Below are 20,899 nucleotides of genomic sequence, written 5' to 3'. Positions count from 1 at the left end.
GGGCACTAGTAGAATCTTGCGGTGGTTGCTTGACTCCGGTTGAGCTACCAAGCAAAAAATGATTAGGAGTCAGTGCCTCATCTGTGGCCCCGTCGAGTGGTAGGTACGTTAGCGGTCGACTGTTTATCATACTTTCCGCTTCAAGGATGATTGTTTCGAATGTTTCGTCATCAGGAACTCTAGGCACATCGTGTAGGGCCTCTAATGCTGTTTTAACGGACCGTACCAGACGCTCCCACACGCCACCGGTATGTGGCGCTGCTGGCGGGTTGAAGAACCAATTTGTATTTGTGTTAGTGAACGTTTCTGCGCACCCCTGGTTGACTTCAAGAAGTTGTTTTTGTAGTTCGTTAGCGGCGCCCCTGAAATTGGTGCCGTTATCCGAATATATTTCAGCGGGCGCTCCTCGTCGCGCTATAAAGCGGCGGATGCATAGCTTGCAGGAAACTGTTGAAAGGCTGTGGGCCACCTCCATGTGAATAGCCCGTGTCGTGAAGCATGTAAAGAGGGCTACCCAGCGCTTTACATGGGAACGTCCAACTTTCACCAGAATTGGGCCAAAGTAATCCAGACCAGTGAATGTGAAAGGCCGCAAGAATGCTGTTAGCCGAGCCTTAGGAAGAGGAGCCATCTTCGGTTGAGTCGGAACGCTGCCGTAGACTTTGCACCATTGACAGCGGGAGCCTACAGTGCGTATCAGCTTTCGTAGCCCTGGTATGTAGAAGCGCTGACGAATCTCGTTGAAAACGGTCTCTGCATTCCGATGCAAGTAGCGGCGATGGTACGAGTCTATAAGAAGGAACGTTATAGGATGGTTTTTGGCAAGAATTATAGGACACTTAGCTTCGATCGGCAAGTTGGGGGCGGCGCCGATACGACCGTCCATTCTGACCAATCCCTCCTTATCGATGTAAGCTGACAATTTATATAGCGGACTGGTGATCGGCACCACCCCCGCAGGCTTTCTTTGAAGTACAATTATTTCCTCCGGGAACGATTCTCGTTGGATGATCTGCAGCAGTACCGTCTCGGCTTTACGTAGATACTTCTGATCAAGGAGCTCTAAGGACTTCGGTTCGATTGTAGTGTTGCTGTTACCTCGGGGTGTCCCGAAACGGAATGCATAGGCGATTGTTCGTAACATTCTCTCCCACTTGTGGAAGCGGTTGACGTCGATTATTTCTTCCACAATCAGCATTTTGTGAAAGTAACTAGATCGCAACTCTTCAGTTACCTTAGCTGGTTTCCATTTTTGCTCAGGCCACGAATCTTCGGAGCCCCATAAGAAGTCTGGTCCAAGGAGCCATCTGCTGTCTGCTTCAAAGCACGGGCCACAACCCCACTTGGTGGCTTCGTCGGCAACGTTTCTGCGAGAAGGTACCCACCTCCATTCCTTGGTGTTCGTAGAGGTCAAGATTTCTCCTATTCTACACGCCACGTATGAATGATACTTGCGTGTATCTGAGTGGATCCAGTGCAGCACTGTTGCCGAATCGGTCCAAAAAAACTTTTCAGTGATTGGTATTTGATGATTTTTGAGTATGAACTCCGCTAGACGTGTTCCCAACACAGCTGATTGCAGTTCGAGCCTTGGTATGGAAAGGGTTTTAACAGGAGCAACCTTGGATTTTGCACCCACAAGAGAACAACGAATTATGCCTCTGTCGATGTAGCGAAAATACGCGACGCAAGCATATGCTTCTTCGCTTGCGTCAACGAGCACATGCAATTGGATTGGTTTGCACAATTCTGGAATAGTCGTGCCAAAATATGGTCTTGGTATATGGATGCTACCCAGCCCCGAGAACAAGTTGGTCCAGCGTTTCCAGTCCGAGAATATTTCATCGTTAACTTCGTCATCCCAATTACAACCAGTTTTCCATAGTTTTTGTATAATTATCTTTCCTTGTATAATGAATGCAGCCAGCAGACCGAGTGGGTCGTAAATGGTCATTATGATGCGTAATATTTGACGCTTTGTAGGACGAATCGTCCCATCAATCAGTTCGGTGTCGATGTTCATTAGGTTCAATGAAAAAGTGAACATGTCTTTTGCTGGCAGCCATTGAATACCTAAAACTGATTCAATTTCTTTCGGGAATAGGCCCAAATCTTTCGGAGGAAGAACTTTCTCACCGATCACATTCAAAACGTATGGAGAATTAGATCTAAAGTTTCGAATTTCAAACCCACCTTGCTGGTGTACGAACCGAATATCGTTGATCAGACTGATTATTTCCTGTTCTGAATCTTTGCTGTCTAAATAATCGTCAACGTAATGGCCGTTGATGATGGCCTCGGCTGCTTCTGGAAATTCCTCCTTGTAGTCATTAGCGTTCCGGTTTTTGATGTACTGCGCTGAACAAGGTGAGCAGGCAGAACCGAAAGTTGCAACGTCCATAGTGTAGACTTCCGGTTTAGCGGACGGATTCTCTCTCCACAAAAATCTCTGAGCGGACCGGTCTTCCTTTCGAATTTTTATCTGGTGGAACATCTCTTTCAAATCACCACATATTGCCACCTTTCTCGAGCGGAATCTAAAGAGAATTGCCGGTAATGACGTGAGTAGATCTGGTCCCTTAAGAACCATTGAATTGAATGATACGTTCCGAACTTTCGAAGAGGCATCCCAGATTAGTCGCAGCTTTTCTGGTTTTTTGGGACTAACAACGATGCCTAGTGGCAGATACCAGACTCGTTTCGGGTCTCCAGAATTCAACTCTTCGTAAGATGTTTTGTGAGCATATCCCTTTTCTAGATATTCATTAATTTGTTTCTGTACGCGATTTGCCAATTCCGGATTTTTATAAATTTTCTTTTCTAGACTATTTAATCGACTTAGTGCCATAGCAAACCCATCCGGAAAGATAACGGTGTCGCTTTTCCATAAAATCCCTGTCTCAAATCTTCCAGAAATTCTGCGGGTGGTAATTTTCAATATTTCTCGTGCTTATCTTCGTCAGACTCGAGTGCTACTCCTGTGTTTAGGATTCCCAGGTTGTCTATAACGACATGCTGTTTGATCACTTCGTGTAGTTTCTCGTCTTCGGTTTGAACGCTACCATGGAAAAGCTGTTGGTATGATTCACGAGTTCTGTTGTACGAAATGCCGCCGTAGATACACCATCCAAGGCGGGTCTTTGTGGCTATAGGTTGCCCACGTGGTCCTTCGCAGATTTTCAGAGGTGTTGCAAGATGGATATTCTCAAGACCGATTAGCAATTGTGGTCGTGCGTGTTCGTAGTCGGCTATGGGTAAGCCTCTAAGATGTGGATATTTGTCGAGTTCCTGACGGCGAATGGTCTGGACCGGGAGTTCTAAAACCTCAACTGTTCTCGCGTTTTTCAAGCAATGACACTTCGACTTATTTTGCCCAGAAATCAGTATGTCGGTTGTACGAGAATTTTCTTCCACACGAGAAACATTGCTCGTCCATTGTAAGTGGAGTGGTGCTATGCTACCTTTGAGATTCAAATTATCAGCGAGGTTCTGTTCGATCATAGTAACCTCGGAGGCTTCATCAAGGAGAGCGAAGGTAGGTATGGATAGTGATCCATTGTGTACTGTGACGGGAATGATTCGGTAAATTGCAGTACGATTAGCACGATGAAAATTATTGGGACTAGGATTTGTTCGTCCTTCAGGAGGAGATGAGTGGAGTAGAGGGTGGTGACGGAGACGGCAACCTTCATACGTGCAATCTTTAGGGCGGCGACACGGCCATGGCAAGTGGTTTTTAAGGCAACTCTTACAGAGGTTATGAATCCGGATTGCCTTCAAGCGTTCATCGATAGAAAAGGTTTCGAACTTACCGCATCTGTCCAATGTGTGACCTGGCTTTCCGCATACTTTGCATATCTTCTGGAAATGGTGCTGATCATCTTTGTCATCTGCATCAGACGCTCGAGCTTCGCTATGAAGATTGAGGTACCCTCTGAACTTCATGCCACCTTTGGATCTTGGGTCTTCTCCTCTTGCTGGTTTGGTCACTGTCTGAGGGTTGTAAGAGGTCACCGTGATCGCCTTTCTTACAACTTCGTGCATAAATCTTCCGAAACAATCCAAGCTCTTCTCACCTGTGAGTTCCATGTAGTCCGCCCATTTCATTTTAGTATCCGTAGGAAGCTTTTCCACTAACTCCTGAAGCAACGTGGGGTTTGTAAAGTGTTCTTTGAGATTCGCTGCAAGTATATGATTGCAGAAGTTTTTTATGGCTAGCCCGTAAGCAATCAGGGACTCTAACCGGCCTTCCTTTGGAGCAGGAGTGTTTCGGATCTTGATTAGAAGTGCATTTATCAATACGTCCGGTCTACCGTAGCACATTTCCAGAGTTTCAATGGCACAAGGGACTGTTTCCGGAATTAGCAAACTGCTACGTACTGCTTCTAAGGCTTCGCCTTTAAGGCATCGTTGAAGACGGATTAAATTTTCTGCGTTAGTGAGGCCGCACTCTCTTGTTCCGGTCAGATAGCTGCTGTAGAAAAGCGGCCACTCCTCCGGGTTACCAGCAAACGTCGGTAGCTCCTTTGAAAACACTGATCGAGCAGCCAGTTGATTACTGGTCAAGGTGTTGAAACCTGACGGGATGTGTAGATTAGATGGATAATTCTGCAATTCGCTTTCTCTCTGCGCACGTTGCTCGTTCCCCTGTCTATCAACTGCTTGAGGAACCGTGACCAGATTTTGCTCCCCTCGAATGGGACTTTCGACGGGAAATTCGAAATTTCTGCTGGCGATCTCATTTCCTATTAGGTTCCTTGGATTTCTATTGGGATTAACTAGTTCAGTCGAGTTGAGTGGTTGTTTAGGTGCATCGAGTGGTTCCCTACAACGTTTAGGATTACCTTCACTCGGTTTTTCCTCATGGATGGCTACTTCATGGTTATCTAACAAGTCCTCTACCCATTGCTTCGTTCTTCTTCCGCTACAATCACTATAATCGCTTTTGCGACTACAGTCCTCGTCAAGCTGAGCATTAAGAATGCGATATTTTTCAGCTAGGAATTTTTCCTCTAGCTTTCTCAAAGCTTCCTGACGGATTTTATCCTGTTTGAGTTTCAGCTGCTCAAATTCCTGCTCTGCTTCCTGACGTTTTCGCTCATCATCCAGGCGCTTCCGCTCGAGTTCTGCTTCCTTCTCACGTTGTTGTTTCTCGAGCTCCAGGCGAGTCTTTGCCAGAGCAACTTCCTTCTCAGCTCGAATGGTTTCCTCCTGAATGCGCTGTAGCTCCAGTTGTTTTTGTTCTTGGAGTTGCTGCAATTCTAGGGCCGCCTTTGCGGCTCTCGCGGAATTCGAAGTACTGGCTCTAGACAATTGGGATCTGGATTTATTCGTCTTTAGCGTTTCAATTGCCTTGGTGGTACTGTTTTTGTCACAACTTGGACAAAGCCAACTTCGGTCCGCCACAGAATCACCAACACCCACACATTGGTAATGATACCAAGATTGGCATCGGTCGCATTGTACCATATGGTTGTTGTCCGGATCCTTGCAGAGGCTACAGCTAAATGTCTTGACGGCCTTTGGCGGCATTTTTCACGATATCGGATTTGATTTCTTCGTAGATTTTAATCTTTTAAGAATGTTGCGGTATAACCTCACAACAGGGGTTTAATTTGGACGAAGTAAAAACACTCCTTTTCAGCAGATTCAATCAGCTTAAAAGCTGTAAACAAATTTTATTTTAAGTGTTTTTTTTAAAGGATGTATAAAGGAAAATCTGTGTAAACTTACATTAAAGTGTCCTTATCAAATTCACAAACTCTTCAAATGTAACTACTTCGCCGCCTTTTCTGAGTCACGTTGTCTACTGACCGTTTGTTTACATCCGTTCACCCAGTCATGTCAGTAGTTCCAGGAAGGGTGGTTAAGTGTTGCCAGTTCTTTTGGTCTACAGAGCCGTAGCTGTTCGAAGGGTCGACGGATGTACAGTTGGCCTCAACATTTCCCTTTGTCTTGCTGTACTCCGGTCCAGTTTTCTTCCAGCTCCTTTGCCGTGGTCCAATGTCAATCGCTGCTATAACAGCTTCAACACTCTGGAAACGGTTGAATGGTGAATGTTAAACATTTTCCCCCAACTGTCGGTGCGACAGGTCAGGAAACTCTAGGTGTTTGGAAAGAATTTGTTCTCTCACCTCCATTTCCGTTGAGCCGAAAAACATGACACACGAGTTTGACAGCATGTAAACAATACACATCCATGAGAAAGTGTGCAAAATTTGGTTGTTTTTTACCCAATGGTAAAAACATTATGCCCTGTTCAATGTGACGCAATCATTACGTGTTCGCCCTTTAGAGATTTTTTTTTTGTTTTGTTTCGATTATAGTCGTTTTATCATCTTTATGGCATTCGCGACTTTATCAACGTTACAGTTGGCGGATCGTTATTGAAAAACTTATCCGGTACAACTGTGTTCGATGTTTGCTCTTGGGCTCGAACTCGTGGACATCGGCTCAGGAGACAACAGACTGGCCAACTGAGCTATATCACAAGCCCCCTTTAGAGAAATGAAATTTGTAACCTGAATAGGAAATGAGACCTGAAACATGGCACACCAGAACTTAGAAATAAGACATGAGACTTAGGGGCTTATTCTGCGACTCGAGTGACGTGGCTCACGGAATTTCACTTCTTCGTCCTTGCTCCAGAAAATGCTACAGAAAAGAAATTTGTTTATCGATGAGCTCTGAAGGCCAATAACAGCTCATCTGAACGAAAATTTCGAGGCTAGAGAAGCTATTTAAGCCAGCAAAAGGATATGAAATTTCGTAAGTCACGTCACTCGAGTCGCAGAATAAACCCCTTACATAAGATGTGAGAAGATTTTAGAAATGAGACGAGAGAAGAAATAAGTGGTATTTTAGAGGTGAGAAGAGAGACGTGGAATGTGAAGAAAATTTGAGCTGAAAAACGTAGGGAGTAAGCAATGAGATGTGAGAAACGAGGCATGAGATGTAAGACTTGAGGAGTGAGAAATGAGAAAAGCGACATAAAATGTAAGCCGTGAGATACGGAACGTGAGAGGTGAGAAGTGAATCATTAACCGGTCTCTTAAGATTTTGGATTGTCTCATTTCTCACATCTCATGTTTCGCGTCTCGTGTTTCATGCGTTTCCGGTCTCAGGTCTTTCAAGCCTCAGAACTATGTTTATCCCAACTTTAAACAATGCGAAGTGTTTTCCATTTAAACGGACTCATTTTTCCTCAGACTAAATAGAGCGGTTTAACAAAACCGTGCGAAAAACTATGTAAAAAAGCCTCGACGTACTTTAGCACCGAAGAAAGAAGGAAACTTTTGTGAAATCTAAATTTAAACTATTATTCCAAGATTTTTTTTTCCAAATTCACCCCATTTTACGTTTTTTTTTTTGCAATCCAAACCGTCACAGTACTCACAGTGTGCCATGCTCATAACCTCAACAAAACACGTGGTAAACTCACTTTCATTTGAACAAACGTAGCAGCGCCATGCAGTTCTGTAAGTATCCTCCGTTTTGTTTTTTTGCCAATAAAATTAAAATTTGTAAATCCCGCAGCCCAGGAAGAGTTTGTGGAATCGTCGCAAAAGTCTTCAGTCAGCCGAGGAAGAAGAAGGGGTCGACCATTCGGTTCTGCTACCTCCCACAGGACTTTACGTTCAAAAACAGCTAATGCTGCAGTCAAAAATGGAGGCTCCCGACCTCGAACGCAGGAACGGAATAACGCATTTGAAATATCCGAAAGCAATTCGCTAGACTGGCCCCGGGACTCGGAGGACGTGGCAAATCTTTCCGCCAGTTTGTTCGAGGGTCAGCACGATTTACTGCAGCAGTACGAACGCACAACGACGGATCGTCGGCCAAAACCGAAGGATGATTTGATCGAGCGGGTTCTAGAGCAGTCTCGACAGGCTTACGAGCAGCTCAGGTTGCAAACCGAACAATCACAGAACCACGGTTCTAGCCAAAACAAGAGTCAAAATTGTGGAAGTCAATGGTTGAGAGTCGATCGACTTTCACCCGCGAATGAGCCGGTTATTCAGAGGAAAGAGGTTGCCGTTCAAATGACTCCGAAAGTTGATAAACGGATCTCGGTGAACGCTTCGGTTCAAGTGACCCCAGTTAGAGTCGTTAACCCGATAAAAACTTCGACTGGCACCAATACAGACATAATCAGCAGGGGAAACTCTTCCATTCAAACGAGCCCTAAGGAAACGAGAAACGTAGCCGTCCAAAAGTATCACAGCGTTAGGATGCGGGACAGCGAAGCGCAAACCAGCGGAACCCAATCGGATCCTCCTCAGGCGAGAAAAGTATCCCGTAGGAACGTTTGCATCCAGCAACGTTCATCTGATTTGCTGGAAATCAACAACACCAACGTGCTTCGACTGGGTTTGGAGATGAAATGTGATCCGGCTAATTTGCATCGAATAATGCGTCGCGTCGCCAGTTGCCAGCGTAGCGGCTTGAACGGAAGTGGGATTGAGAGCGCTGCTCTGTGGTCCATTAATCGTCGAGAGAGCGTCAAATTTACCGAGGAAGATCCGTACTTTGTAAACTATGACTTCTTCATGAAGGAAACTGACGGCGATAAGGAACAATCGGAATCAGAGATGGAGTTCGACGACCAGTTTCCCAGTTGTTACGTTCAGGCCGAGTCTTTGGAGAAGTTTCTGTAATTAGAAAGATGGATTTGTTTCAGAATTAAACAGAAATATGCTTAGAAATCAAACTTCATTCGTTCCTGGTTTGGTCATAACTTACACAATATAATTACGTTACCTTTCTACCATAGCAGAAAATGGTACTCACAATGTCATCATTAAGCTGTAACTGGGTAAGTCATAGCTTACCGATTCTCGCAAGAAAATTAACGAAATAATAAAATACTTCCACTTTCTGAGCACAAGTTCGCTAACCTAAGGATCCTTCATGATTCGTTTGCGCATCTCTTCCTCCCACTCGAGTGGGTGAGCCGTTTTCCGATGCATGTACTGTTTGTTCTTGGTGTTGAACCGCTCGCTACAGTGGTTGCACCCGTACAGATCTTCGCCGGTGTGGTGAATGGCAATGTGCTCCTGCAAAGAATCAGGGAAATTCACGTGTCAGAAGTTTTGTAAATATTTTGCACAAGTGGCTCTATTTGTATGAAACGTAATAATTTAACTTGTAGTTGGGAACCCTGGAAATTTCCCAGAAATAAGCCAATAAAGCAAGGGTCTAACATACTCACCCTCATATGATGCGGACGCTTGAACTTTTTGTGGCAGATGTCGCACTCGAACCGGCTCTCCGTATGCGCCCGACGCATGTGACAGTTCAGGGCGTCCTGGTTGCGTACCTGTTTGCCGCACAGCTCGCAGGCCATCGCCACATCTGGCTGCACGTGCATCCGTCGGATGTGCTTGGTCAGGCAGTACTTATCGGTCAACCAAACGGAGCACACATTGCATTGGACCTTGTTCTCCAGCCGAGTTCCCAGATGACCCTTGACGTGGGTATCGAAACATTGCTTGGATCGGAACACTCGGGCACAGACATCGCAGACGTGCTGCTCCCCGTCGCCGTGCATGGCTACCAGATGCTTCTTGAGGGAACCCTGGGAGGCCAAGACTTTTGGACATTGAGGACATTGGACCGATCCGTGGGCAACCATTGTGTGGGCGTTTAGATGTGCGTTCGAAACGAACGGTTTCAGACAGACTTCGCACTTGAAGGGACGATCCTCGTTCGGTGAATGTACTTCTTTGGTATGTTCCTTCAGCACTTTGCTGGAACTGTAGCTCTTGTTGCAGATATCACAATGGAATGCGTCGGGGTCCAGATGAAGCTGGATGTGTTCAATCATCCAACATTTCTTGTAGATTTTCTTGTTACAGCACTTCAGATAACCTTCCTGGTCGTGACAATTTTTGTAATGTTTACGAAGGACCGTAAAATCCTCGAGTGGTTCCGCACAGAGATCGCACGATAGTTTGTAATGCTGTAGGATTTTTTCGTCCAGACTTGGACCAACTCGTGGTTCCCGTGGCTTACTTGGGGCTTTCGGTTTCTTGGGGGAAGTCGATTTTTTCCTCGGAGTGTACTTCCGTTTAGCCTTCGGTATGTATTCACCTTCTTCCTCTTCGTATTCATCGTCGTCCTTTATGTCCAAATCCGATATCTCCGAAACGTCGCTTTCGTATTCTTCGTCCTCATCCACCGGAAGCCACTCCTCTTGGTCGTCCTTCGTGTCCAGATCCAGTTCCTCAAGATGAATATCTTTCTGAAGCAGCTCATCTTGTACCGAAACGACCGAAGTTTCGCAGTAGGTATCTACTCCGACCCATTCCGTTTCGGTTGGTTCCCGTTTAACGCTGTACTCAATTTTAACCATGTCATTGCTAACGTGGGAACCCAACTCACTGAGGGCAGCAGCTGTCGACGTTGACGGAACCGGAACCAGTGCCGATCGCAAAAACTGCTGATTTTTCATAACCTTCTCGGCATACTCGTAGAAGCCATCCACAGTTTCAATGCAGATGTCGCACACCATACTCGGAATGTCCCGATTGCGAAAAACCTATGAAGATAAAGCCATCCGATAGTTTTCTTTTTCCATCCAAAGAGAAAAACAAACATCGAAAACAATTTACCTGGAAGTAAAAAACCTTATCGATTTTCCTTCGCAGCTGGTCGTCCTCGTGATTCACCACCGCCTGGCCCAAGTTGGAATTCAAACACAGCCGGCAGGTTTCAGCCATGTTGATAGTGGCCATATCCGATTGGACTCCCCCGGGAGACTCGATTCACGGATGTTTGAATTCTGTTCCGAAAAATGGGCTATTTTTTATTACGCAACTTGAAACCAACTAGCCAGGTAAACAAACGGTTTGGCTTACCTGTTTCGAAGTAGGAAACTTCCTCCGGCAACGATTCCGTTGGGGAATGGGAACACGGTTTGTCTTAATTGAAACCACTTCGTTAAAACAGTTCTATTGAAATTCTAAATTTATTAACGCGATTGCAGAAAGGGGAAAGATTTTGTTGTCGCCATCACGAATACGCGATCAACTTTCGCGTCAGAAAGACGAACCCATGCAGCAAAAAGTTGTATTTTTCTTACGGTGAACCCTTTCATGCCCGCTTCGAAATTTCATTTATTTGTGTTTACTATTAAAAATTTTAAAATATATATTAATTGCACAAAAATGCAACATTTTTTTTTGTATGTTATCATAAATAAAATCTTAATTTAAAACTTAGGTTTACTTCTATCTTTTAGAGGTGGCCCATTTATTTTTGAATCAAAATATAAATTTACATTTTATAAAAAATGGGCATTTGAAAAACTTTTGTTAGAATTTTGTGAGATTTTCATTTAAATTTTGAAAAGAAATCTATATAGAATCACATGTTACTGCAATCAAAGACCTTGTGGCCCGCGTCATAAGAATTTATAAATCTTAAAGACCTTCAAATGTGTGCAATAAACTTTTTTTTTCTTTTTGTGTCCTTCCACAAACTACCCCCATGTGACGGATCCTTAGTTCGAAAATTTTATGAAGAAACACATTTTCTGATGTACGCTATCTTAAAAATAACACTCATTTGCTAAAAATCTTGTTCATTACCTAAAGTTTTATTTTTTTCAGGGATATTCATCCCTCAAACTGTAAAATTAAAACTTATTGGTACTTATTTATTTAAAAAAAAACCAGGCAGCTCACTTCTGATTTCCTTGGGACGGTTTTATTTCTTTGAAATTTTCAAAAACCTCTACAGAATTTATATGGACGTAACCTCCTAAACTTCTTTTCTATAGAAAAAAAACATGGCTGTCTGGTAAGTTATTTTCTAAACATTCCCCAAAAAGTCAACAATAAAAAAGAGGTTCATGTTTGTTTTGTGCTTAGTTGTTCCCCAAGGAAGTCATTTAAGTCCACTGATATTCTTGGTATGCTTAACACTATATAATTTGTAAACTCATTGTTCTTATGGTCATTCTAAAAAAATAAATCGTAGGCAGCTTCCCAAGCTCGGTCTATCTTTTTCAATAATTGGTTTTAAATGTCAGTTCCAACAAGCTAAATTAGTTTCATCTAGTTTCAAAATGAAAGAATTAATCGGAGTTTTCAACAACGATTTATTTATTTATTGGAGTGTGATTGCATTGTGATTTTTTTTAAATTTTATTGTTATAATAATGTTTAAAATTACTACATTACATGTTCGGTTCGATTGTTCTTATTTTTGAATGTGTGTCATCAGTGTTTGTGTGTAATTTGATATTTGTGCCATTTTTTTTTTGATTGCCTGCGATAGCAGGATCATGAGTGAACCAACTATAGACTGAACAATAACCGTAACGTATCCGGAGAAAGCTTAAACATTGCTTCTGAAAATTACATTGTGTGAATCGTGCCAAAAGCTGGTAATTTTAAATGAACAAAAATTATGTTTTGCCTTTTGTTTATAGATCATGAAAAAAAAAAATACAGATAACGATAACAAATTTAAAAGTTGTCTCTAAAAAAATATTTCAGAAAAATAAAATATTAACAAAAAATAGAATTACTTTCGTCCCAGACGAATAACAGAAAACGTAGAACGCTAACGATCTAAGTCTAAAAAGCTGAAACCAATAGAAATGGTTCAATTGCGATTTCCCTCTAGGAATTTCAAAAGGTTTTCTACTCTATGGTTCAATCAAGGATCGCTTCCACCCGCAGTTAATCCTGCAGTCAGTTATTTTTTCTTCCGCGGAACCCGGTTATAGTTCAGGTCCAGGGTGTCCAGTATATCCTTGGCATAGGTACAGTGGGCCACCCTTTTCAGCGGTTCCAAATCCATCGTGGTACACATCTCGTCGATCGCTTCGCAGTCCTGCTCGCAGCGTTTCTGGTAGGCACTGGCCCAGGCCTCCCCGTCAAAGTCCCCGTCGATTTCGTAGATTTCTTCCGGCGGAATCCGTTCCAGGGTGTGCTCCAGGCCCAGATCTTTCAGATGCATTAGCAACGATGCGCGCCACATTTTGTAGCACCCTTTTAGCCCATTGAAGCGTCCCACCCGGCGTCGAGCGTGAATCCGTTTGCGAATGTCGTCGTCATCCGGAAGTACGAAAACTTCCTGTTCTCGTATTTCGGAATCGAAATCTTTGAGAGCGGCCTTCGTTTTGATGCAGCAGCTGTGGCTCGGTTTCGGGCGACGTTCCCGTTTTGGCATTTTCGATTGTTCATTCGGAGATGTGTTTGATTTTATTCGTGTTTTATGCTTCTTTTTAAGGAAAAAAACAACTGTTAAGTATCTCGATATATAATTGCACTGTGGGGTACTTACCTAGCTTTTTACCAGATACTTATTTGTCTTACTTTATTTAAAAGTAAATACAAATAGAAAGGTTTATGAACTATTGCGATTCGGCGAAACCGGCGAAACAAAACCAATTCAAAATAATTGGGAAGGGTTGCCAGATGACATCATATCTTAAGCAATTTGAATAGTTTTTTTTTTGCAAATTTTCCAGGGAACTGTGATAATCACTTGCCGTTACAAAATGTAACACATCTGGCCATTTTATCAATAAATAACTTCTTTTATTGTTTCGTATTATCCCATCGTTTTTGTTACCTCATGCCTGATATTTCAACATTCACTAATAAATCACACTCTACAATATGGTGCAACAAAACCAACGACGGTTTCAAATCCATATAAGAACAAGATGTTTGCGGGCGCCGCGTTTTTAGGTTGGTTGCTGCCCAAGAACAATTTTACCGCGATTTTTTATGCGTGCTCCCCAAATATTTATTTTTCTTTTATTAAGAACCCTACTATTCGATATCGTTAGATTTTAGTTAATTGGTTAAATGTACATGTTTCTTTCTCTTTTGCTGTCTTAACGCGTTTACTATAATACAAGAATTCGTATTAAAATTGATTCTATACAGAGATGAGCTAGGCCACATCTAAGAACACGTGTTCCGAGCAAACAGTTAACTATTTTGAATGTTCTATAAGAGAATTTTTATAAATCGAGTTTTATCGAGAAAAAAAGTTATAATTCTGTTGATCATCGAATTCGTTAGAAAATTTCGTAGACTGTTAATTCTACTGAGCACCGAAAGATGCTAATCTAAAGTTTAACCGAAGGGTTAGGCAAATCGAAATCCGGGTGCCTTGTACCCCAATTCAGTTAGGGGAAAAGTTTTCCCGGAAAACTGTTATTTCTAAGAGTAAATTAGTAGAAAATTTTGATTTTAATCTGACGCTCACTTTTTTTTGTCAATAATAATTGTTTCCAGAAACAATAAATTTGATAATGTAAACTATACATACCTACAACATACATTGCTGTTCTAGTTTCAGGATCGGTTTGGTGGCTAGAATTAAAAAAATGTATAATTAGACAATGAAACAATGAACTCATTTTAAATGACTTCAGCAAACTCACATGAATGAACACCATCTTGGGCATCCAGCGTTTGACCAAGGCGGCCAGTTCAGCTTTACGCTGGCTCTCGTAACTGCTGCCGCCGGCGGAATCGACCTCGGATTGCTGTGGATGAGTATTGCTATTGCCGGTACTACTATTGCCTACATCTATCGTAACAACGGGGACGGATACCGTCCCGCCACCTGGAGCTTGTGGTCCACCGGCACCGGGACCCATCCCGGGAGCTTGACTGGCGTTGATGCTACTGGTGCTGCTGTTGGAATGATTGATGTAATCGAGCTGAAGCTCAGGCAGTGGTTGCCAGCCAGCTTTCAGCGGGTACAGGTTGTACAGCAGATCGTACGAGGAAAATGCAAAAACCGAGACGTTGAGCTGCAAAAAAAGGTTTAAAATTCTTAATACGATTCTTGTAACGATAGATATATTTGGAATTTCAGTAAATTGGTCCATTTTCAGTTGTAAAAAGTACGAAGAAATAGGTCGTAGAACCAGGCAGCCATGGAAGGTCGTGCAGCCAAGAAAAAGATTTGAGGTTGTCTACCCAATCGTTACTGTGAGGCATTTGGCTGGAAATTCATTAGCATATCGTCGGGATGGGAATCTATCGAGTAAGTGCCATTAAAAATTCGACACAAGGAGGCACTTGAAGGTTGTTGGACCGGAGTCATTTGGAGGTTGTACAGTAGAATGAGTCGATTTGAGGTCAGTTTTGGAACTTCTGAAACCCTGGAGTAGTATCAAAAGCTCCGTTTTGGTTTAATACTTATACATAATTTTTTTGCAGAATTTTTAAGTAACGTTTAGGTACATAATTAAATTTTAAATTTTAGCTTTGTATGGGAAACTTAAATATTTTGTGCTAAAAAATCAACATCATTCTTGTTTCTTCTGTGAAATCGAGCCTGTTTATGATTTTTTTTTACCAATTTATAAATTCTCTAAAGGGAATTTTCAGCTAAACAACTTTGTCAAAGACCGTAACTTCGTTAGACAAAAAAGTTATAGGGTGGTGAATGGAGACATGTCTTTTGGGATTGAAAAACAATGAATTCACTTGACATCACTGCTGGGTGCCTGCATAGTATAGCACGACAATTTTTCAAACAATAATTCGCGAGGCATTAGCAGCGATGTCAATTGAATTTATTGTTTTTCATTGGCAAAAGACATACCTCTGTTCATTTGCTTAAACTTTTTTGGCTTATGAGATACGAAGTTACGACTTCAACAGAATTGTTCAGCGGAATTTTTTTTAACTAATTTGTACATTGGCACAAAAACCATAAGCAGGCACGGTTCTACAGAAGAAACAAAAATGATATTGATTTTTCAGTACAAACTATTCAATTTTTTCATACAAACCTTAAAGTTCCAATTTTACTCATGCAAACGTTGGTTAAAAATTCTGCAAAAATCATGGATGAGTTTTGAACCAAAACGGAGCTTTTGATACCCCAGGGTTTCAGAAATAGTACTGGATACTAGAGAGGTAAGTTGCGCGTTACTCATCAACACATTCAAACTAACCTGCCGATGCCCGGAGAACATAAAACTGTCCGAACTGTTGAGCAGAGCCTGCAGATGCATGATCTTCCGGGTCGGATTCCTAATGGTGATCCGGAGCGTCATCGGTATCCGCACGTACATCTTCTCCTCCAGGTAGCAGTAAATGTTGAGAGGGGGCTCTATCACATCTGTAAATTACTTTAAGTTCATAACAAGTTGTTGATTTAGAAGATTTTTCGAACATACCGATTCCAAGAATCACAAACTTCGACTCGTTGACCACGGTAGGACTGTTGCTGCGGCACCATCGAACGCTGTACACCCCGAAAATGGGCTTGGACTCGCTGCTGCTCAGGGTCGGTACAACGGAGGCATTGATGAACCCGGACCGGTCGTTGGTCGTTAGCTGAACACAATCGAGCGCCTGATTGAAGATGGTTTTAACCTGCATCGGGGTTTTGGAGGCCGACTCGTCCCGTTGCTGTTGGGCGTCCGTTGTTATCGGTAGCGGTTTAACTTTGAAATCGTCGGAACTTCCCGTCGAGGACGTCATAACCGAACCTGGTGGAGGAACCGGCGAAGAACCGGAAGAAGGTTGGACAGGGGAAGAGGAGGAAGTATTGGGTGTTAGTGTTAGTGTGAACTGGTTGGTTAGTTGGGTATTAGTGCTACCAATAATTGTGGCATTTGCTGGAAGCTTCGAAAGCAGGTTTCGGTTGAACTGATCCTCGTTTTGGGACCGGTTCGATGTGGTGGTGCTGTAGTCGGTTGGAGTTCGGCTCCGGTTGAACGTTAGCCGCACGTCACTTTTCAGATAATTGGATTGCGATACCCATTCCCGGGTACAGTTAACGGGGTTCAGAAGATGGAGATCTTCGAAACGTGTCAGTTTCCGCAATTTTGTGCCAACAATAGGCAGTTGACCCTTATAAGGCTTTTCGATGATGTTGTGGTCCTGAGAATTAAGCTTGATTAGAAAAATTCTAAATTAAGAAAGTGCAATAAACTTACACAAAACAACTGCGTCTGCAGGATATCGATTCCATCCGGAGCGCGAACTTCCATATTGACCCGCAGTATGAAATCTTCGTTCCGGTAGGCCATCGAACCCATCGGTAGCCGATTCAGGGTGTAGAAGCGTCCGGTTAGCTTGATTTCTTCCACACAAGGCAACAGAATGGTGTCCTCTTTGGTCTTCCGCACCAAACCGTCACTGAGGTACTCGACCTTGACGTTGTGGTTTTCGTTGTTGAACTTTAGCACCTGCTGTTGGTTGTTGGTGGATTGCAGCAGCTTGGCCAGCTCCTCTTTTTCGCTGTTTGGCGTCGAGGGTGAGTCGTTTATGGTCGAGGGACCGGAACCGACGGATGACTTGTTTTGGTGCAGGTTTTCCGTTTGATAGAAAAGTCGCTGATGCAGCTCGATGTTTCCCTCGATTAGGCTGGTGGCATAGTAGGAAATACTGGTCGACGATTGCATCTGCAGCTCACCGACGTCGATCTGGACGCTGGAGTTAATTTTCTGCATCGGTTGGTTGAGGTCCGTAGTAAGAAATACTGGAAATAGGAAACGTTATAATTGCGTATTTGCCTCAACTAAAAGTAGCAAAATTACCACTAGATTTCAAATTTTGTGGAACGTTTATCGAGACACCAACGTTTTGGAGACACAAATCCGAATGGTTAAGAATTTTGGTTGTGATTCGATAGAACTCGTTCGTCAGCATCGGTTGATTATTTTGCTTAGTTTGTGATCCTATGTGGAATCTGTAAAACACAAAGCTTAAACAATTTCTTCTTTAACTAATATAACAGAGTCACTCACGTCGGAATTATGTAACAGGAGCTGATGATAGCAATCCGTTCCATGCAATCTTGGTGTGGATTGTACGTTTTGAACACCGGTTGACGGTTTAATTTTTCTCGCTGGGAAAGGATAGCATAAATACGATCCGAACCCATCTGGACTTCCAACCGGAAAATGTGTACATCAACATTCTCCATAAATTGATAGCGTTCGCCAACGAACCGGATTCGATAACACTTCTGTGGCTCCAGGATAAACTCTTCAATTGGCTTCATCGAAACGGCTTCGGGTGGTTCCGTCGGCAAATACTCGCAATACTCGACAGCCGGAATACGAACTGCACTTGATTTTAGATCCGTCAGCAGAACTGAGAAATTTCTCAACTTCAGAGGAACCTCCACAATCGATCGAACGTACAGTTGAAGGTGCAACTTTTCATCATTTTTAATTTGCCTTTGATCGAATGTCAGTTTACATTCCAACAAATCGTTCAATCGATCCAGATCCAACTTAATCGGACTACTGAAAGCCCCTAGTGCTGTCTGCCAGCTGGAAGTAAGTTCCGGAGCAATTTGACTACTGGATACCGGCGAAACGCTGTGAAATACCTTCCACAAATTTTCCAAAATCATAATCCGGTCCGACTTCTCCATAGCAATGCTAGGGGAGAGCGCCTCAATGCTACAGGCTACAAAATCCGGAACCGTTGCGGACAGATAGGCAGAACGTAAAGTTTTCAGGAGCACCTCGGTGAAAATTGTGAACCACTTGTCGACTCGATAGTCGGACAGCATCAACGAGTACAGCGTTAGGGCCTTGGAGTAGTCACCACTTTTCAGGTATTCCTCGGCCATATCGACGGCTAGCTTTTTGCGAAAACGTAGACATTTGTAGACTTTATACTGAGCCATCGCTTGACCTAGCAGCGTGATGATAGCGGCCGAATGGTTGAAAGATTTCTCCAGCTCCTGAACAATGCAGATAATCTGTTGTTCTGAAACGGGTTCGCCGGTTTTCGTGCCCCGAATGCCGAAGAAATCACTGTACAGGGCCGAGTTGGCATTTGCTGATGAGAGCTAAAAAAAATGAAATTTTCATACCATATCATATTTAGCGTATTTTTTTTTAATTGTTTTTAAGAATTCAGATTTCAGTTAAATTGAGATATCTCGCGGGATCTTTCATTACGTCATATGAAAAATCTTAAGAATTCACAGAAAAAATGCTGCAAAAGTAATCAAAACAATTTTAAACTTAGTATTTCACATATAGAATATGTTGTCTAGACAACAAATATTCTAAATGGAAAAATGTTGTTCGTAATACGACGTAATGAGCTAACACGAGATATCAGATTTCAAATTCAAATTTCAGTTTTAGATTTCAGATTCAGATTCAATTTTTTCAATTTATTTTAATTTTTTTTTATTTTTAAAATTAGATTTCAATTTTAGGTTCAAGATTCGAGCATCAGATTAAGATTGTTCATATTCAGATTTCCTCTTCAGGGTTCAGATACAAATTTTGAATTTAGAAATATGATTAGGATTTAAGATTCCAATTCAAAAACATTTCCACAAATTTTCTCACCTGTTGCCCAGCTGTATGCCCAATGACGGCAACGGCAGCTGCCGATCCATCACCAGGCGCTCCGAGAGCCGAACACTGCAGAAAAGCTTCCTTTCTACGGCCCACATACTCGGCAGCTTTGTGGAAATAAATTCCCGGATGTTGCGTTTGCAGTGGCGCCAATCCGTTCTTCACCGCGTCGCAAAATAGTTCCCCAAAGGCGCTGTACTGCACGCTCAGCCAGGCCATGTGCTCAAACAGTAGCTCCTTAAAACCGGTCCTAGATCGGTACTTGTTGATGTGATTCTTGAAGTGCGAAATACTGTCCTTGGGAGCGTTCAGTTTGAAGAACAACCGGCAAATTTTGTAATTGACAAATCCGGCGATGGTTTTGATTTCGAGACAGTTCGTGTCAACGATCCGGATTTCGTCCAGATTGCCGTAAGTTTGCCGATAATGGCGAAGGGCATTCGATTGGTCTAGTTTGAGTTCCGAAATGAATCCAAGCTTGAACTGGTGTCTAATTTTGAGGATCTGATGGGAATCTGTGAGTTGATCGCGGTGTAACCGAATTTGCTTCATCATTTGAGTGTAGTAAGATTGGGCCAGCTCTAGAAAGGCGGATTGAAGTCGTAAGATGTGACTCATTAGATGGTCATTATGAGGAAGCACAAAAAGCATTTTGGCGTTGATGTCGCAAGTGCTGGTCAAGTGAGCTGCCCTTTCAGAAGCTAACAGGTCTTCGCCTTGACCTGGAGGTGCACCTTTTTGTAGCAGAACAACTGCCAGACGAGTATTTCTTCCTTGGAGGGAATTCTTCAAAGTTTGTATGATGGAAGCACATTGCAGCTGCTTTTCGCTCCATTGAGGATCGTTCCATTCCAGGTCCTGAAACAAGACAACAACTGCTGGTAGCACATGCAGATGCTTTAACATCCAGTTCCTTTTTAGGATCCCTTTTGGGTGGTACCACTCGTAAGATTGATGCTTGGGTTTTGAAACTGGAAACTCGTAGCTTTGTGGAAGTAACTTGTATTGAATCGATTCGCTTTCCGGTTTCTTGCCATTATTGAACGCGTCCCAAATTGTCTTATGAATAGTATTCCGTTGGACATCTAATCCGGACAATCCCACCAAAGGCTGAGCTATCGTGACCAGCTCCGACGGAAGGACACTTGCGTCCAAAGCCATCCCTGTGAAAATTCAAAACATTAAATCGATCCATCAAAATTAACCATAATTTATACTCACCAAAAACACGACAAGAACAATTCGGATAAACGACCAGCAAATCAAATTCCTCCTTATCAGTGCAGTTCCCACTTCCGGGGAAGACGACGAATGAGGGAGGAAACTTTTCTCTAATTTCAGCTGATGACACAAAACGAGAGCCTGGATTTCAGTAGCATTCCTCTGCTCCGAATGCTCCTAGACCGCAATGCTCACTCGGCTCCAGCACACCCCTAGCGGAAGCACTTGCACCGGAACAACGGGGACCGAAATCTAACGGAAAAACACGGAATTTCCGATGCGAAATCGCGCAGCAACCTACCGAAAACGGGATGATGACAAAAATTTTCGCCAGACGAACAAAAATTTTGACAG

At 42.9% G+C, this 20,899-nt stretch overlaps 6 protein-coding genes across 9 annotated transcripts in view; 1 reads left to right on the top strand and 5 right to left on the bottom strand.

The window, feature by feature from the left end:
• The window catches only part of LOC129752114 (uncharacterized), a 22,017-nt gene extending 19,169 nt beyond the window's left edge, over positions 1-2,848 (bottom strand). Inside the window, exons 1-2 of the mRNA XM_055747905.1 lie at positions 2,194-2,848; positions 133-1,482 (exon numbers count right to left, since the gene is read on the bottom strand). Of these exons, the coding sequence (XP_055603880.1) occupies positions 133-1,482; positions 2,194-2,848 (2,005 nt within the window). The remainder of the gene's footprint in view (positions 1-132; positions 1,483-2,193) is intronic.
• Positions 2,849-2,934: 86 nt separating this feature from the next.
• LOC129756488 (uncharacterized) lies at positions 2,935-6,644 on the bottom strand. The gene is made up of 2 exons (XM_055753387.1): positions 6,135-6,644; positions 2,935-6,035 (listed from the first exon to the last, which is right to left on the bottom strand). The coding sequence occupies exon 2, from the start codon at positions 5,530-5,532 to the stop codon at positions 2,935-2,937; it is 2,598 nt and encodes an 865-aa protein (XP_055609362.1). The 5' UTR covers positions 5,533-6,035; positions 6,135-6,644.
• Positions 6,645-6,809: 165 nt separating this feature from the next.
• LOC129756490 (uncharacterized) lies at positions 6,810-8,746 on the top strand. The gene is made up of 2 exons (XM_055753390.1): positions 6,810-7,478; positions 7,537-8,746. Exons 1-2 carry the CDS (start codon positions 7,469-7,471, stop codon positions 8,655-8,657), a joined length of 1,131 nt encoding a protein of 376 aa, XP_055609365.1. The 5' UTR covers positions 6,810-7,468; the 3' UTR covers positions 8,658-8,746.
• On the bottom strand, positions 8,696-11,041 carry LOC129756489 (transcription factor grauzone-like). 2 transcript variants are annotated; one of them, XM_055753389.1, is made up of 4 exons: positions 10,860-11,041; positions 10,614-10,800; positions 9,212-10,540; positions 8,696-9,056 (listed from the first exon to the last, which is right to left on the bottom strand). In XM_055753389.1, exons 2-4 carry the CDS (start codon positions 10,734-10,736, stop codon positions 8,898-8,900), a joined length of 1,611 nt encoding a protein of 536 aa, XP_055609364.1. In that variant the 5' UTR covers positions 10,737-10,800; positions 10,860-11,041; the 3' UTR covers positions 8,696-8,897. The 2 variants fall into 2 exon arrangements, with proteins under 2 accessions (XP_055609364.1, XP_055609363.1); XM_055753388.1 differs by having other exon boundaries at positions 10,614-10,783.
• Positions 11,042-12,123: 1,082 nt separating this feature from the next.
• Positions 12,124-13,389, bottom strand: LOC129758134 (uncharacterized). Of its 2 annotated transcripts, none has more exons than XM_055755592.1 (2): positions 13,297-13,389; positions 12,124-13,233 (listed from the first exon to the last, which is right to left on the bottom strand). In XM_055755592.1, exon 2 carries the CDS (start codon positions 13,180-13,182, stop codon positions 12,706-12,708), a length of 477 nt encoding a protein of 158 aa, XP_055611567.1. In that variant the 5' UTR covers positions 13,183-13,233; positions 13,297-13,389; the 3' UTR covers positions 12,124-12,705. The 2 variants fall into 2 exon arrangements, with proteins under 2 accessions (XP_055611567.1, XP_055611568.1); XM_055755593.1 differs by having other exon boundaries at positions 12,124-13,230; positions 13,297-13,381.
• Positions 13,390-13,538: 149 nt separating this feature from the next.
• On the bottom strand, positions 13,539-20,899 carry LOC129756083 (trafficking protein particle complex subunit 11). Of its 2 annotated transcripts, XM_055752835.1 has the most exons (10): positions 20,546-20,899; positions 19,316-20,487; positions 17,744-18,801; positions 17,534-17,685; positions 16,931-17,475; positions 16,592-16,874; positions 16,166-16,480; positions 15,941-16,107; positions 14,411-14,785; positions 13,539-14,339 (listed from the first exon to the last, which is right to left on the bottom strand). In XM_055752835.1, the coding sequence occupies exons 2-10, from the start codon at positions 20,483-20,485 to the stop codon at positions 14,322-14,324; spliced, it is 4,083 nt and encodes a 1,360-aa protein (XP_055608810.1). In that variant the 5' UTR covers positions 20,486-20,487; positions 20,546-20,899; the 3' UTR covers positions 13,539-14,321. The 2 variants fall into 2 exon arrangements, with proteins under 2 accessions (XP_055608810.1, XP_055608809.1); XM_055752834.1 differs by having other exon boundaries at positions 16,166-16,874.

The sequence above is a fragment of the Uranotaenia lowii genome, chromosome 3, assembly GCF_029784155.1.
Source record: "Uranotaenia lowii strain MFRU-FL chromosome 3, ASM2978415v1, whole genome shotgun sequence".
NCBI lineage: Eukaryota > Metazoa > Arthropoda > Insecta > Diptera > Culicidae > Uranotaenia > Uranotaenia lowii.
This window is presented reverse-complemented; position numbering and strand designations above follow the sequence as displayed.

Excerpts from the sequence above, each read along its gene's own strand:
- LOC129756488 (XM_055753387.1), bottom strand. The coding sequence starts at position 5,532 with ATGCCGCCAAAGGCCGTCAAGACATTTAGCTGTAGCCTCTGCAAGGAT.
- LOC129756489 (XM_055753389.1), bottom strand. The coding sequence starts at position 10,736 with ATGGCCACTATCAACATGGCTGAAACCTGCCGGCTGTGTTTGAATTCC. Across the intron at positions 10,541-10,613 it reads ATAAGGTTTTTTACTTCCAG|GTTTTTCGCAATCGGGACAT; the intron begins GTAAATTGTTTT and ends TTATCTTCATAG. Across the intron at positions 9,057-9,211 it reads AGCGTCCGCATCATATGAGG|GAGCACATTGCCATTCACCA; the intron begins GTGAGTATGTTA and ends GATTCTTTGCAG.
- LOC129758134 (XM_055755592.1), bottom strand. The coding sequence starts at position 13,182 with ATGCCAAAACGGGAACGTCGCCCGAAACCGAGCCACAGCTGCTGCATC.
- LOC129756083 (XM_055752834.1), bottom strand. The coding sequence starts at position 20,485 with ATGGCTTTGGACGCAAGTGTCCTTCCGTCGGAGCTGGTCACGATAGCT. Across the intron at positions 16,108-16,165 it reads GTTTGTGATTCTTGGAATCG|ATGTGATAGAGCCCCCTCTC; the intron begins GTATGTTCGAAA and ends AGTAATTTACAG. Across the intron at positions 14,786-15,940 it reads TGTTCTCCGGGCATCGGCAG|CTCAACGTCTCGGTTTTTGC; the intron begins GTTAGTTTGAAT and ends CTTTTTTTGCAG.